Raw genomic sequence first — 15,294 nt, 5'->3', positions numbered from 1 at the left:
CCAAAATACCAGCTTTTATCAATTACGAATACACTCACAGAAACAAGATCCTTTCAGAGGTTCACCGACATAGTTGTTTTGAGAGTCACATCGGTCACAGTGATCACCAGTTACCCCCTTTGTATGACAGTTGCAGCGTCCAGTCTCGCGATTGCATGTGTCACCATGCTCATTGCACATACAAGCTGGTAAGCAAGGGGGAATATAAAAGATAATTATCAATAACTATACATATGAGTATCATCCTAAAAGAATGTGATACAGAAATCAGAAAGGATAAAAATATATAAATATACACAAATAAAAAAAAAAATTAACTCTCTTGACTTAGTCCATCAAGCATGCATGCAAAACTATTATTCTGCAGCACCACTTGTTTCACACACAAAAAAAACACAACTCACGTTTGCACAGTCCGCCATTTATTGGTTTTCCAAAGAATTTTTCCACACAGTACTGGCAATGGGATCCCCCAGTATTATTGGCACATGGCTCTATGCACTGGCTGCGATTCTCACAGGTGCTATGGCCGTTACAATTGCATACTGAAAAGCAAGACCCATAGAATACCAGTGTTAATAAAAGAAAAAGTAAAAGAAAGAAAGAAAGAAAGAAAAAAAAGATATTTCATATTTTCATTTATATCATTTACATTGCAATAAAGGCCACAAAAAATCTATCACAGCACAAAGTGAAAAACAGTGAAATAAGAACAGAATGCATTTCAGCAGAAAATGAAGTAATTATGATGACACCCACAAAGATAGGCACCTCAGTTCACCAAGAAAAACTTACGTGGGCATTGGGTGAAGTACCAGTTGGGACTGGGGCACTTCTTCCTCTGAGAGGCTTTGGTAACTGGGTTGATGGGGTATCTCTGACCCCCCTCCATGCAGGTGCCAATTCCTGTACCACTTCCATCGTCGCACCAACCACATGCAACGTCTGCTTGGCATTTCTCACATGTCTGGTGAATGCTGCAGCGGCTCATTCCTGCAACGGAACAAGTGTGGATATATATGGCAAAAATTACATGAGCTAAACTGCAACCATAACTCTGATTTACATACAGGACAGCAATGAAGGAGCAAAGTGAAAGATATATACACAAAAGAAAATTACAAAAGACAACAATACATTAGAGACAATAAATAAGGGATATGAGAAGAGAAAAAACTGAAAGAAAATAATATCTTAACCCAATGGCGCCGGGTATAGCAAATTAAAAAAAACTCTACGCTCTGGCGAACGGCGGCAGCGCGCCGACTCCGAGCGCGTGATATCGGTCCATCAAGCCGAATCATTGCCTCGGGGCGTTTTGGCGCGGCGCCGCTGCGGACAGCCGCACGCCGCACATCGTGCGTATTGTTATGACAGCGATAGCCGTGACCCGTCGCCATTGGGTTAAGAACGAATGATTTATGAAAAAATAAATGACGACATATACGATGTAGACTTACCAGGCTCCACATCCATGCATCTCTTGGATTCTGTGGTCCATTCTCTACACTGACCGTAGGGGAAACTGACCAAATAGGAATTATTCTTGACACACCGCTGCTGATTGAAGCACCACATACACGAACTCTAAAAGGTACAATAGACAACAGAGAGTAAGGCATGATGGGCCCACAAGAAAACTGAAACATTATAAGCACCTCCTAAGAAATACTGTGCAATATCATCACCATCAACTTCATTACCTGTGTGCAGTTTGTACATGATGTCCTCTGAGCACAGGTAGGCTGACAGGGCTTGTGAGACAGTAATGTGGCCCCTGTACCACTAGCCATGTCTCTGTCTATCTGCACTGTTTGTAGAGTATTCTCCGAGCCAAGGCTGGGACTAGTCTCTCCAGCCGCTCCGTTGGTAAGAGCTGTTGTCATTGTCCTGTTGGGTGCTGGAACGCACTGTTTCTCCACCCAGTCGCAGTGCTGGTGCGCTCGACACAAGGGGCATGTGCTGAGCGCTTTGCATCGAGACCGCAAGCCATCCTCACAGCCTTCTTCACTCACCACACCCTGGAGAGCATGTAACTATTAAACGGTGCAAGCAACTCTGCCAACTAGTACTCTTGGCTTCAAAACTTAATTCATTATTTTCCGTTAATCATTTATTGTCAGTCCATATAACTATACAAATGTACTTCTAAAAAAAGTATAACCAAACGATACACTAAAATTTAGTTAGATGACATGCACACCATTCCTAACTGTACCATGTTAACTGAACACTTGTGGGAAATTCAATCATGTCACCTTGAAAGGACATATGTTTTTGTCCAATGAAATGATCCTATTAGCTAACCAATTCAGAGCACAATTTATGTCAGGCTAGTTACACTGCTTTCCATTTACTTGCCATCCCTAGGCTGACCTTAATTTTTCTTCTTCTTCAAGTTATCTCTAATTTTAAGAAGGGGAAAAAAAAGTGTGTGTGTATATGTATGTGTGTGTGTGTGTGTATATGTATATATATGTATATATATGTATGTATATATATATATATATATATATATATATATATATATATATATATATATATATATATATATACACACACACACACACACACACACACATACACACATATATACACCTCTGATCATGAACATGTATTTTTAGCTACTTTAAATACCAACAGACATTTCAAACTCAAATCTTCATCAATATGAACAAGCTCTCCTTTCTATACCAACAATCATGTCAATAATTCTGATAATCTCAAAACAGCAAATCACAAATTGGTATGTATACACAAGTTTGAGTAATCTTGTGTTAATACTCAATTAAAGCCAAATGTGTTCCAGTCCTTAATATCTTTACAAAGACTGACTTAACAATGTATGAAGTGATACGCCAAAAATACGTAGAACTCGTCTCTTCACTGATTTACTATCCAGTCTATCAAAAATGATCTCTAATAGATAAATCATAATACATTTCTTTAAAAGCCATGCAAACTGTGTGGCCAACTCAAGACATTTCAATGTGTCCAATTTGAGACATTTCAGCAAGACCAGTTCACAAGCCAATTCTGTATAACTCAAAAATATTTTGGGGAACAACTGAAAACAATTATTGCTAAAATTCAGAAACAAAGGCAAGGCTTCTGTCTTGCCATGAAAAGGTTACATTCACTAATTCACCAAGTAATATGGTAATTCATGATCTCTTTCAGAATGAAATTATCAAGGGAGGCATGGATTCAAACACAGCATTCATTGTGACAAGTGCAGAAGAGGAATGAATGGGACTGGATAATTCCATGTTCCATGATATATATAACATCTCAATATTTCATGGTCATCAGAATTAAGCAACTCTAATGAAGTCACTATATATAAACGCATTAATCATACAGCTTATAGTGTGGACTCGTCAATTTTTACTCATAGGAAGTAAGCATGAACTTCCAGACGTTTGATTTCAGAAGAAATGTGATTTCCTTTATTAGGAGGGAATATGTATTTTCTTATTATGATATCTTAAAGACTAATATACCCAATACAATATTCTATGTTGTCTATATTTATCCACCACATTCCTTGAAAAAAAAAATGAAAAGAAATAGTAAATAAATAAATGGAAGACAATATCTAAACAAAATACCATACAGAATAATTATAAAGAAATAATTTAGATTTAAAAAGTGACATTGTTTGTTTTACATTTATAAATTTGGAAACAAATCTATAATACAGTCCGACTCAATCGCTACGCACTTCATTTCACAATAAATACAGAACGGATGAATACCATGTCATTTTCTCGACCCAAGAAGGTGAAGTGTGTAGAAACCTGCCTGTAGGATCAAACTCAACTGTGGACTATCTGTAACTCTGCTTAAACTTTACTGTGTTCTTTCTCTTACAAATTACAAGCTCAATTGCCATGTATTATGGCCTCTCATAAAAATGAAGTATGTCAAAGTTCCAAATGTGAATGATAAACAAATTCCAATGTTAACAATATGAACTTTCCAAGTCAGCAGGCATTGAGAGATTAAACAATCCCTCGCCAGTATTTAGGGGGGTGTCCCTGGGGGCTCTCGTGTTCCACAGGCTCATTGCAAGAAATCAGAGGCTGCAATTAAGCATGGCTACAACCCAGGAAGAGGCAGGAGGTGGGTAGGGGGGAGAGGAGACTGGGGAGTACTATCCCACTGCTCTTAGTGAAGTCTATAAGAACTCACTACGGGGAGTGATGGGCTTACCGATACTTTTAACTGTTTAAAAGATCAAGAATCTTCCTGACTGACAAGGTTATCATCCCTGATTTTCACACTTCCAACTCATTTTCTATTGCATTTCACTTCTCTTTTCATCTCTTTTAACTTACGGAATGAAACAAACTCTCAGCTTCAACCAATTCTTTACAGCAAATTGTGAGCACGAAATGATGAAGAAAACACATCATCATAATAAGTAAAAAAAGTATCACAGTGAATATGAATCAATAACTTGCACTGCAACTGTGCCTCGCATGCAAAATCTCATAAAGATTAGTCTTCTGGGAGGATGAGTGCACACGAAAACAAACCAAAAACATTAGTAATTGTACGCAATACTTCATACACTGTTGAAAATCCCAAAGAAAATTCCAAAACAACAAGATTAACCTTGAAAGAGTTATAACCATTATTTAGTATCATTCATGCATTTACTTAAACTCACTAATGCACAAACAACTAAACAGCATTCCATTCAGCAGACCTGTGTGATGCACAAACAAATCACCATGCAAAAACAGGAAAGGCTCTTAATATAAAAAAAGACAACCTACAAAATTAAACAATAAAAAATAAGTTGAAACATTAGCAATCGCAACAATTAAGCATTTAATTTTTTTTTTTTATCTCATTCATTCCTTAACTTCTTTCGCATTTCTTAAGTCCATATCGACTCATTTGCTATAACTTAGCCCCCAAATAAATAAAATATAAAACAGAATAGAAAAGAATAGACAGATAATAATACTGTTACAATAACAATAATGAAAATATTTATGACAACACTGATGTGACATTAAATTGTAAGTAAAAAAAAAAAGAGAGAGAGAGAGAGAGAGAGAGAGAGAGAGAGAGAGAGAGAGAGAGAGAGAGAGAGAGAGAGAGAGAGAGAGAGAGAATAATTAACAAAAATAATGAAATGAAAATGAAAATGATAAAAAGTATATATATATATATAAAATACATAAATAAATAAAATAACAATGATAATAATTAATAATAATAATAATAATAATAATAATAATAATACATTGAAAATGGAAATGACTCAAAAACACAATAGCATATACTATATCACAAAACATAAAATTCTAAGAAATACTATCTAGAGTGCTGCCACTCAATGTTGCGAAAGCCTGAACCACCAGTTTCGACTAGTGTATCTGAAACTCCAGCGGCCTACTCTCACCGGCAAGGGTTCCAGGCTACGGGATATGAAACGCGCAGTCCACACATTGCCAGTGTTCTGTGGCAAACATGGAAGCAGAAGGAAGCGTACCTTCATAACACTGCACAAACACGTTTACGGGAAGGACGACCTCTATCTTTATTTACCGGTTCTAAGTTTCTCTCTCACCACTATCACCATTATCCTCCTGGCTTCCTACTTCTTTCATTTATTCCCCTTCTTCCTTTAACCTTGCTCTCTTCAACTCTTCCTCTTTCTCTCCTACTTTACCCCTTTACACACACACACACACACACACACACACACACACACACACACACACACACTGTTGCAAAAGGACTATTCATTTACCCATCTTTATTTTTCTCTCATCTACTGCTTTTTTAACTTTTTATTCACATATCTATTTATTTAGTTATTTATTTATCTATTTATTTTTTTAATTTATTACCCATCTTCCTTCATCTCTCCTATCACTTCTCTCTTCTTCTCCTCGTCTTCATCTCCTTATTTATACCTCTCCCTATTCTGCCTAACATCCTATCCTAAAAAGCCAACCAATTTGAAATAAAAATTGCTTAAAACTATTAACACATCTATAAGTTCTAAATAAATTACCTAAATATGTAATAAAAATCCAATTCCATCTTTACTCTAGCCAAATAAATAAACATCTAAGAAATCTTGCAGAAATATATGTAACCAATGTAATACGAAAATATCACTCTCTCTTTGCAAACAAATAAAAATAATAAAATTCATAATTAAAGAAAACTAAGACAAAATTAAAATCTCAAACATTCCAAATATTAATCTACAAATCTTAACTTTCAATAGACTCGATAAGAAGTAGAGGATGAAGAAAAAGAGAAGAAAAGAGTATATATACATACATTCATTTATATATTTGTATATATACATATATGTGTATGTATATATATATATATATATATATATATATATATATATATATATATATATATATATATACATACACATATGTGTATATATATATATATATATATATATATATATAATATTATATTTATACATATAATATTATTTATACACACACACACACACACACATATACACATACATACACACATATATATATGCATACACACATTTACCTAATTATTTCTCTTTCTGCAATTATAATATCATTAAGACTGTAAATAAGAATGTTACTGTTAATAAGAAAGAAGAAATTCAATGAGTATTCAGAATGACTAAGTAACCTGCATAAAACACAAAAGAAAAGAAAAGAAAAGAAAAGAGAGAGAGAGAAAAAAATCTGAATGCCTCAAATACAGTTACACCTTAAAAGTATCTTTCAAAACATATTACAGGTAAAAAACAAACAAACAAACACACAAAATGGAATAATACAAAATGAAAAAAAAGAAGCAAATGATGCAATAAGAAAAGAAAAAGAAAGAAAAGAAAATGAAAAAGTATGGAGAGGGGAGCACTTCAAAACCACCACCAAAAGTATTAGTAAGTTCAAAAGGTTTTATTAAAAGAATATAATAATAATAAATCAAAAACAAAATACGTAAACAAACAAATAAAAAGAAACAGAGCACAGGCATCTCCCACAAGAACGTTCACGAACTCTCTCATGCAGAGCTCGGACAGGTCAAGACAAACAGACAGAACAACAGTATAAGGGAGGGAGCAGCAAACACCAACATACCACCACCTTAGTTGGCCTTGGAACCTCTTTATTTAGGAGACCATTACTCAAACTCATCACACCTTCAGGCTGCTAGAAACAAGACAGACAGTTACTGCTCCATCACTGGGACAAAGCAAAATAAACACATTTCTTTTCAGTGCTTTAACATCCGCAGGAGTTTTCCAAACATTACTAGAACATTCAGTGACAAAGACTGAACATAAACATTATAAATGACACACACACAACACACTCACGCACACTTTTGGGTAGTCACATCTATGTTTCTATCCATTTACATTCTAGAACTAATACAAGAAACCCATTACCAGTGTTCATATTCATACTTAAATTTATCCTCAGCTATCAGAGAGTCAAAGTTTACTAGTTAATTATGATGAATCAGTGTTTATGATACTTGAATATGAAACTAGTGATGGCCATGAATTACCACACTAAACTACAAACAACCCCAAAGCATTGAAAAGCAATAGCCACCTTCCTCTTTATCTCTTTAATGAGGGTGAATTCTTCACTTCATAGTCTCACTGCATATTAACATTTTTTTTTTTATACCTTTTTATAGGCCCACAAAAGAGGCTTCCTTTGTCAATCTACCAATCTAATTCATAAATGTGTGATTCATAAATGTGTGTGGGCAATGAGATATAGATTGAGAGTGAGTGAGTGAGAGAGAGAGAGAGAGAGAGAGAGAGAGAGAGAGAGAGAGAGAGAGAGAGAGAGAGAGAGAGAGAGAGAGAGAGAGAGAGAGAGAGAGAGAGAGAGTGTGTGTGTGTGTGTGTGTGTGTGAGCGAGTGAGTGTGTGCATATCTCTAATTATTCTCAAAGTATTAGGAGAACTCCTGCGATCTAGTGACATATTTCATGTATTTAAAAGTTACATCTAACATCAAACTCTTTAAAACTTCATTTATCAGAAATGCATTTTTCTACATGCAATAAAAACAAATACATAAATAAATAGAACAAAGAAAACTCATATGAGAACAGCAGCTCCACATATAACACATTCACCCATTTTGGTATATCGATTCTGATATTCACGCAGCCAAGCACCACACGGAGACCAATTAATATCATCAGGCAAAATATATGCACAAAGAAAAAAGAGAAAAGAAAGAAAGAAAAATAAAAAGACAGGCACGTCACTAACATGAAATTAACAACGAATTAAAAATTACAATCGATAATAATTATGCAACAATTATAATGAAGCATAGAAGCAGCTACTATTATATACTTAAACAGGATTTAAATCATCTTTATACTTAATTAGAGCTGAACCAAATGATACATCAACTCACAACTTGAAAAACAAGTACAAATCTAAGGACACTTTTTGGAATATGATGTGTCACAGGAAATAAAGACTACTTAAATAATGTTCTATAATCAATAAATTTAAATCTAAACATGATAAATCTACAGAAGAAAAGAAGTGGGGAAAAAAATGTTCTACCAAAGAAATTCTATGTAATATATTCCTCACACACCTTTCCATACTAATGACTGAAATATGATTCATATGCAGAAATAAGACCTATGGATAATATTCACAACATCCATATCTAAAACACACTTATCTTAACACTAATTTTGCTGACTTAACACTTTTGGTCCTGATATACTAAAATCACTGATCACTAATCTGGCTGAAACAATCAATCAATAAAAAAAAAAAAAAAAAAAAAAAAAAAAAAAAAAAAATATATATATATATATATATATATATATATATATATATATAAATAAACAATACAGTTCATGCAAATATTCTATAACCCTAAAAAATAACTGGGGGAAAAAAAAAAAAAAAAAATCTAAATGGACTTCAATCCACAATGTTCACAAAACACAAAAGTTAAACATAGACTAACCTTTGTGTATTCTGTACACTTATTATCTGTGCAGGAGCTACTACACCAGAAGCAGTTGTAAGTATTGAAGACACAAGAGTGGCAAGATGTTTGGGTGTTGCACAGAGCAGTGAAATTATGTTTTGCTGTCACTGCTGGACACACATCGTAGGCTTTTTTATCTTTTAAATCAATTGATTCACAGCGTGCTAAGATCCTGCAAGGGGAATGTTAAAAGGACATTGTATTAGCTGTATCATCTTGCACAAACTGGTTTACTATATATCCTGTTTCCACTCTTTTAAGATATCAGCTTTATGCCTGACTGTCAATGATTCATGGGTTTCCAGAACTGCTGTACCAATATCTATTTGCTTACTAAGACTCACTAATGTAGTCACAGAAACATTCCAGACCCATGACACAACTATGTAACTTTAATGTTAGCCCTACATTTTTTCTCATTATATGAACTTCATTAGATAATTAAACAACTGGAAAAGCATGTCTTAAATGTTTGGTGGTAGGTAAGCAATCATTAACCGCAACACATAGGCTAGAGTGTGCAGTGTAGCTCTTAGGGGCCTGAATGTTTATTTTTTTACATCTTATCTTATCCCAATTGGCACAGATGGCAAGAATACATGCCATGCCCACTGTAATATAAGTTTATTTATTGTATTTACACACAGATGGTTCTACAAGTGCTAGTCAACAAGGAGTCAGTTATTAGTCCTACCTATCACACCTGTTTGCCCTTTTTCTTGATTTTTGGAAAGTGTCTTTTGTATTCTTTCATTGTTTTTCATATTACAAAAACTTTAATAACAATTTGATAATCATAATATCAATAAGAATAATTACAGTATTGATATTAATATTATCAGAAAGAAAAACATATTTTCCTGCCAATTCAAGGAATGGGGAATCAGGACTGGTCTCTGGGTCCTACTGCTAGACTCCTTGCAGGCTGAGCACATGTGGAGCCATCTGTATGTAACAATATTCACTAAACACTACAGGGGGTGTTACATTAAGCTGTGGTGACTGAGTTTATCAAATAAGATAAAGAAGAAGAAGGAAAAAATAAAATAAAATAAAATAAAATAATAATAATAATAATAATAAATAAATAAAAAAACATAAATGTACAGGGCGTGTTAACTTACCTATTCCATACACACTTAACACCTGGGTATGCTGTCAAACACTCTTCGCTTGATGTTAACCTGGGTTCACAGCTGAAATACAAGAAGAACCAATCAGTAACAGGTAATATAAAAGATAATAATAATAAAAGTAATTTCAAAAAGTAAATAAGACATATAAAGTTTCTTCTGTGCAAATCAATGGAGATTCTAAGCAACTGATTGATTTTACTTAAAGGTAAAATTCACTCAAAAAAAAAAAAAAAAAACATATCCTCTACATCAGTACTAAAAGGATCAACTATAATAGCACTTTCTTGGTCGAAGAACTTACTCTCCTGGATGGTACTTCAGCACAGAGCCCAACATTTTGCCGTTGAAGCCCCCAACAATGTACATCTCCTCCTGGTGAAACACTGCTGTGTGTCCATACCTTGCAACATCAAGGTATAGGTTGGGGGGTTTTCGCATTGTGTGCCACGAATTACAGCTTATGTCGTAGGCCAAAAAGTCTGCACTGTAACACTTTGCACCGTAAGAATAGGCTGTGTCATTATGCGTATTTCCTCCGAACACCAGCATTAAACCTTTAAAAAGGACGGCAGAATGCAAGAACCGAGGCACTGGAGCCGGGGTTCGCAGTTTCCTAGAGGGGTAGAAAAGGAAGAAAAGTTTATAATCTAAATTACTCACATCATGTCATTACAAGCTTTAAAATTAAATTGTCTTATTTTTTTTGGTAATACTAGAGAGAAAAAAAAGAAAGAAAAGAGAAGAAAAAAAAATTATATAGAATCTGTCTCCACTAAAAAAAAAGTAACATTGATAATAGCACTGATAACTAAATAAGGATACAGAAGAGAAAGAAAAAAGATAGAAAGAAAGAAAGAAAGAAAGCTTGAGAGAAAAACTGCACTCTTACCATATGTGTTTGACAGGATCATAAGTCATCAGATAGGGCACAACATGACTGGTGGAAGTGATGGAGAGTAGACCACCATGGACGTAAACAAGAGAGGTCACAGGATCCCAGACGGCCGTGTGACCATAAACACCACTCACCACTGCACCTCGTGTTTCTATGGTTTCCCAGCTACCTTGCTCTGAAATCACGTTGGGAACAGTAAGCTTGCAACTAACCTCAGACATCAATGAGAAGTGGTGTATGTATACCAACAACCTACAAATTTGAGGAACACAGACTCTGAGAAATGCAGAGGTCATGTTGTAATCTGGATCGGGCTGGCTGCTCTGACAGTGGGACAGTGACTTAGTTTACTTGATAGGAGCAACACCACTGCTTCTTATCCCATAGGAAATTTACAATGGTTTATACTACTAGACCCCTATTTCAGCCCTAAATAAAAACTGTATGAGACCAGCAACTACAGAATAGTGATGATGCAACATAACATTAATTTGTCATATGAACTTTTAGTATGCTACTCATTTTAACCCATATCTGCCAGGACATGCCTACTGTCGTCATAACAAACTGACTCATCATGCTGGCTATAGGCAATAGAGCAGTAGAGCATGTTGAGCAAATGGCAGGATGGTTTTAAGAAGTCACCACAGTCAGTGACACCGAGAGATTTGTGATACCATCATTGAGGAGTAAAAAAGAAGAAGAAAAAGAAAGGTCTTAATTCCCTTAATCCTACAATGATGGTACCAGAAATCTCTGGGTATCACTCATTCTGGTGACTTCTGGCAACTGTCAAGTCTTTTGGCCGGGGAGTCCACTATGTACAGCGGAACTTCCTGCTCATCTTGCTTTATGATGCCTATAGCCGTACCCATCAAGATGAGTTGGTTGTCATGATGGCTATAGGCATGCCCAGCTATAAGAGGTTAATAATATATACCATTTTATGTAAAAAAGTAAACTTAATGTCAGCATAAAACTTAAAGATACAAATAAAATTTGAACACAATTAACCCAATGGCGACGGGTCACGGCTATCGCCGTCATAACAATACGCACGATGTGCGGCGTGCGGCTGTCCGCAGCGGCGCCGCGCCAAAACGCCCCGAGGCAATGATTCGGCTTGATGGACCGATATCACGCGCTCGGAGTCGGCGCGCTGCCGCCGTTCGCCAGAGCATAGAGTTTTTTTTAATTTGCTATACCCGGCGCCATTGGGTTAATAGCCGAGAGAAATAATAATGTAGCAGCAGGGTAACTTTTCAAATCCTATATATATATATATATATATATATATATATATATATATATATATATATATATATAAGTATATTAAATATAAGAAGTAACAAGGGATTTCTCTACATACATTAATTTTCAAACTGATATAAAAAATAAAATGGAAAAAGCAATGGTTAACCAAAGAGCCAGTTTGGAAAAATTCAGCATTGTATGCATATTTCTTTTACATAACCTACCAGCACTGTAGGACTAAGATGTAAATTTCACAAACTATAGGCTGTAAATACATATTTTTTTCAATCAATTAAAAAAAAAAAAAAAGGGTAAGAAAAAGGGTTAACTAGGAGAATTACAACATATGCAGATGCTAAATGACACGAATGATGATAATTCACTTCTTACCGAAATCATACTCTTGGACTGTGTTTAAATATCCATATCTGGAAGAATGCCCAAAGATGACGAGCATAACATTCTTCTTCACCTTCTGCACCACCACGGCCGCATGCCCTACACAGGGTATGGGTGCACATGGCCCAGGCGACGAAGTCAGGCAACCCCCTGTCTCACTCCCATTCTCCCGCTTTGGTGAATGGTCGCTTGCCTCTCCATCCTCCTCCGCAAAATCCTCCTCGTCTCCCTCTCTCCCCTCTCTTCCTTCTCTTCGGCTACTGATGTTCTCTTGCCTATTTTCTCTGCTCCTCCCACTTCTGTTGTTGCGTCTGTTTCCCTCCCGACGTCCCAGCCTCCCCTTGCGCCCGTTGCGACTCTTGCCTCCTCTGGAACTTTTTTCCGAGGGGACCAGCGACCAGGCCAGGGAGGAGGTGTCTAGCTGCCAGAACTCTCGGGTGATGGTTCCGTCCTCCTTCATGCCTCCGTACATGTATATCGATCCCTGTTGGAAAACAAGGCCAGGCAAAGGGTAATCAAAATTACCAAGATGAAGAAAAGATCAATAACTTCCAAAGAATATGAAGAAGAGGTTATTATATCTTTCTTTTTGTTTCTGACAAAAATCACAAATCGACAAACTGCAAGTAGTAAAAATACAGAGGCTCGAGACTAACATTATACACCACCGCAGAATGCCCGTATCTTGAGACTGGTTTCTTTATGCTCCGACTCTCCAAAGCTCTCCAAGTGTCTTCTAAAATGTGCAAGAAAATAAAATTGTAATAACCAAAACCAATTACCTATAGTCTACCTTTTAAAAAATAAATAAGCATTTCATCAACAAAATTTTATATATTTCTGTACAATTTGTTGAAGATCAATACTTTTAAGAAAAGAAAAAGAAAAGAAAAAAGTGAATAGGACTCACCTGTAATATTGTATTTTAAAACAAAAGGCTTTTCTGTGAAGGAATAACCCCCTATGACCCAGATTGCATTATTGATAAGGACAGTGGCATGTGACCCTCGCTCTAGCATAGAGGAGAACGGATCTGGATTGGTCAGCTGGCTGGTGATGTCGTGGCCAACCACTTCCCACCATCCCTCCTCTATGACCTGACTGCAGTCCGCACCTGGTGGGAAGGAGAGGTCAGAGCTCGAGAAATTTCTTTTTAATGAGTATGCTAAACTGTGTGTGATCATATACTAAAATCCATCCTTTCTGCTCTTTTTTGGCAGAAATATGAACAGTGAACATCCTGCAGAAGCATTGAATTACTTTGTGTATTTCAAGACCCAAATCAGCACTTGGTTCTAAATAATGATCTGTAATCATAACAAGTATTACAATCACACAAGTATTATAACAAACCTTTCTCTTAGTTTTCATCATTCCACCCTTACACAAGAAATACCCTTCCCAACAAGAGACAAAAGCTGAAAATTTGGTCAGTGTACACTACCTGTATATCCCTGATGGCACTGGCAGCGGTGTTCCTCCGGTTTGCACTGGCCGTTGCCTGAACAGCCTTCCGGGCAAACGGGCACCGAGCAGGCAGGTCCCCCCCAGCCCGCATCACACGTACATATCCCCTCCAGGCAAGCACCTCTGTTTGAGCATTCCTTGCCGACAACTGTGCTGGGGCAACCGTCAACTCTGTGATGGCAAGAACAGTTTGTTACGTAAGAGCAGGATTAATAATGATCAACACTCTCTTATCTACAGTTTATTGTGCATATAATTTACTCCTATTTAAACTACTTGTGACTTTTCTAATCAAAGTAATAATTCATAGAAATGTATATAACTAATACTGTATAAGAGAGGACTTCATATCCCAAGAAGAAAAACAATTAAATCCTTTAAACTACAGAATCCATATATAAAATACTAAGCAATATTAGTTTTTATCAGAACAAAATATGGCAACTGGCAATCTCTGAACAAGACCTAGCAAAAGTTGTCCAAAACAAAGATCCCTAATTCTCTGTATTATCAATATGAGAATAATTTCAGCTACAGCAATTGGGTAAATCTACCACTCTGATTTAATGATCTGCCTTTCATCAGCACCAAGGTGGAATCCTGGAGCTTCCTTGATCTGAAATTGTCAATGCCCTTTGTGACAGATCAGCTGTGAGAGGCCTAGAGGGGTTGTTGTTGATCTAGAACGACTTCAAACAAGCACTTCTGATCTGTTCTCTCCTTTTATAGACAGATGTTGGGCCATCAAATCCTTATGAATATAATGATAATACGTATTACTTTCCCTTTTCTTCATTTCTTTGTCATTATCTTACCTATCTATCATCTTGCAAAGGCATCAAAGTCTAAGGGTTAAAGCAGACAGAAATTTAGAAAAGAAAGAGGAAGCTTTCTTTTCTGTTCTGTGCGGACATGAAATACCAAACCCCACAGCTGTCCTTTAGAAGACTAAACAAAAATGCCGTTGAGACCTAACGACTCATCTCCTGTACCGGCAACTTACCTATAAGATATTGAGAATCCTGTTAGGTTGTAAGCTGCATCCGAATAAAAGTATAGCAGTGCATAGCCCGACTTGGCTACCACCTCAGGTATGTGTGGTACTTGGTAGTCGTCCTGGA

At 36.1% G+C, this 15,294-nt stretch overlaps 1 protein-coding gene across 5 annotated transcripts in view; it reads right to left on the bottom strand.

The window, feature by feature from the left end:
- Positions 1 to 15,294, bottom strand: part of LOC125035345 (attractin-like protein 1) — a 41,840-nt gene that overhangs the window by 5,117 nt on the left and 21,429 nt on the right. For 3 of the 5 annotated variants that reach the window (XM_047627673.1, XM_047627676.1, XM_047627675.1), the window contains exons 3-17: positions 15,177 to 15,294; positions 14,151 to 14,344; positions 13,617 to 13,820; positions 13,363 to 13,442; positions 12,698 to 13,190; positions 11,048 to 11,228; positions 10,460 to 10,771; positions 10,147 to 10,218; positions 8,999 to 9,194; positions 7,119 to 7,190; positions 1,704 to 2,021; positions 1,461 to 1,587; positions 796 to 993; positions 405 to 545; positions 39 to 185 (exon numbers count right to left, since the gene is read on the bottom strand). The exon at positions 15,177 to 15,294 is cut by the window's right edge and continues 11 nt beyond it. In XM_047627673.1, coding sequence (XP_047483629.1) covers positions 39 to 185; positions 405 to 545; positions 796 to 993; positions 1,461 to 1,587; positions 1,704 to 2,021; positions 7,119 to 7,190; positions 8,999 to 9,194; positions 10,147 to 10,218; positions 10,460 to 10,771; positions 11,048 to 11,228; positions 12,698 to 13,190; positions 13,363 to 13,442; positions 13,617 to 13,820; positions 14,151 to 14,344; positions 15,177 to 15,294 — 2,853 coding nt within the window. The remainder of the gene's footprint in view (positions 1 to 38; positions 186 to 404; positions 546 to 795; positions 994 to 1,460; positions 1,588 to 1,703; positions 2,022 to 7,118; positions 7,191 to 8,998; positions 9,195 to 10,146; positions 10,219 to 10,459; positions 10,772 to 11,047; positions 11,229 to 12,697; positions 13,191 to 13,362; positions 13,443 to 13,616; positions 13,821 to 14,150; positions 14,345 to 15,176) is intronic. The other 2 variants (XM_047627674.1, XM_047627677.1) reach the window with 2 other exon arrangements.

This window comes from Penaeus chinensis, chromosome 19 (genome assembly GCF_019202785.1).
Source record: "Penaeus chinensis breed Huanghai No. 1 chromosome 19, ASM1920278v2, whole genome shotgun sequence".
Lineage (NCBI taxonomy): Eukaryota > Metazoa > Arthropoda > Malacostraca > Decapoda > Penaeidae > Penaeus > Penaeus chinensis.
This window is presented reverse-complemented; position numbering and strand designations above follow the sequence as displayed.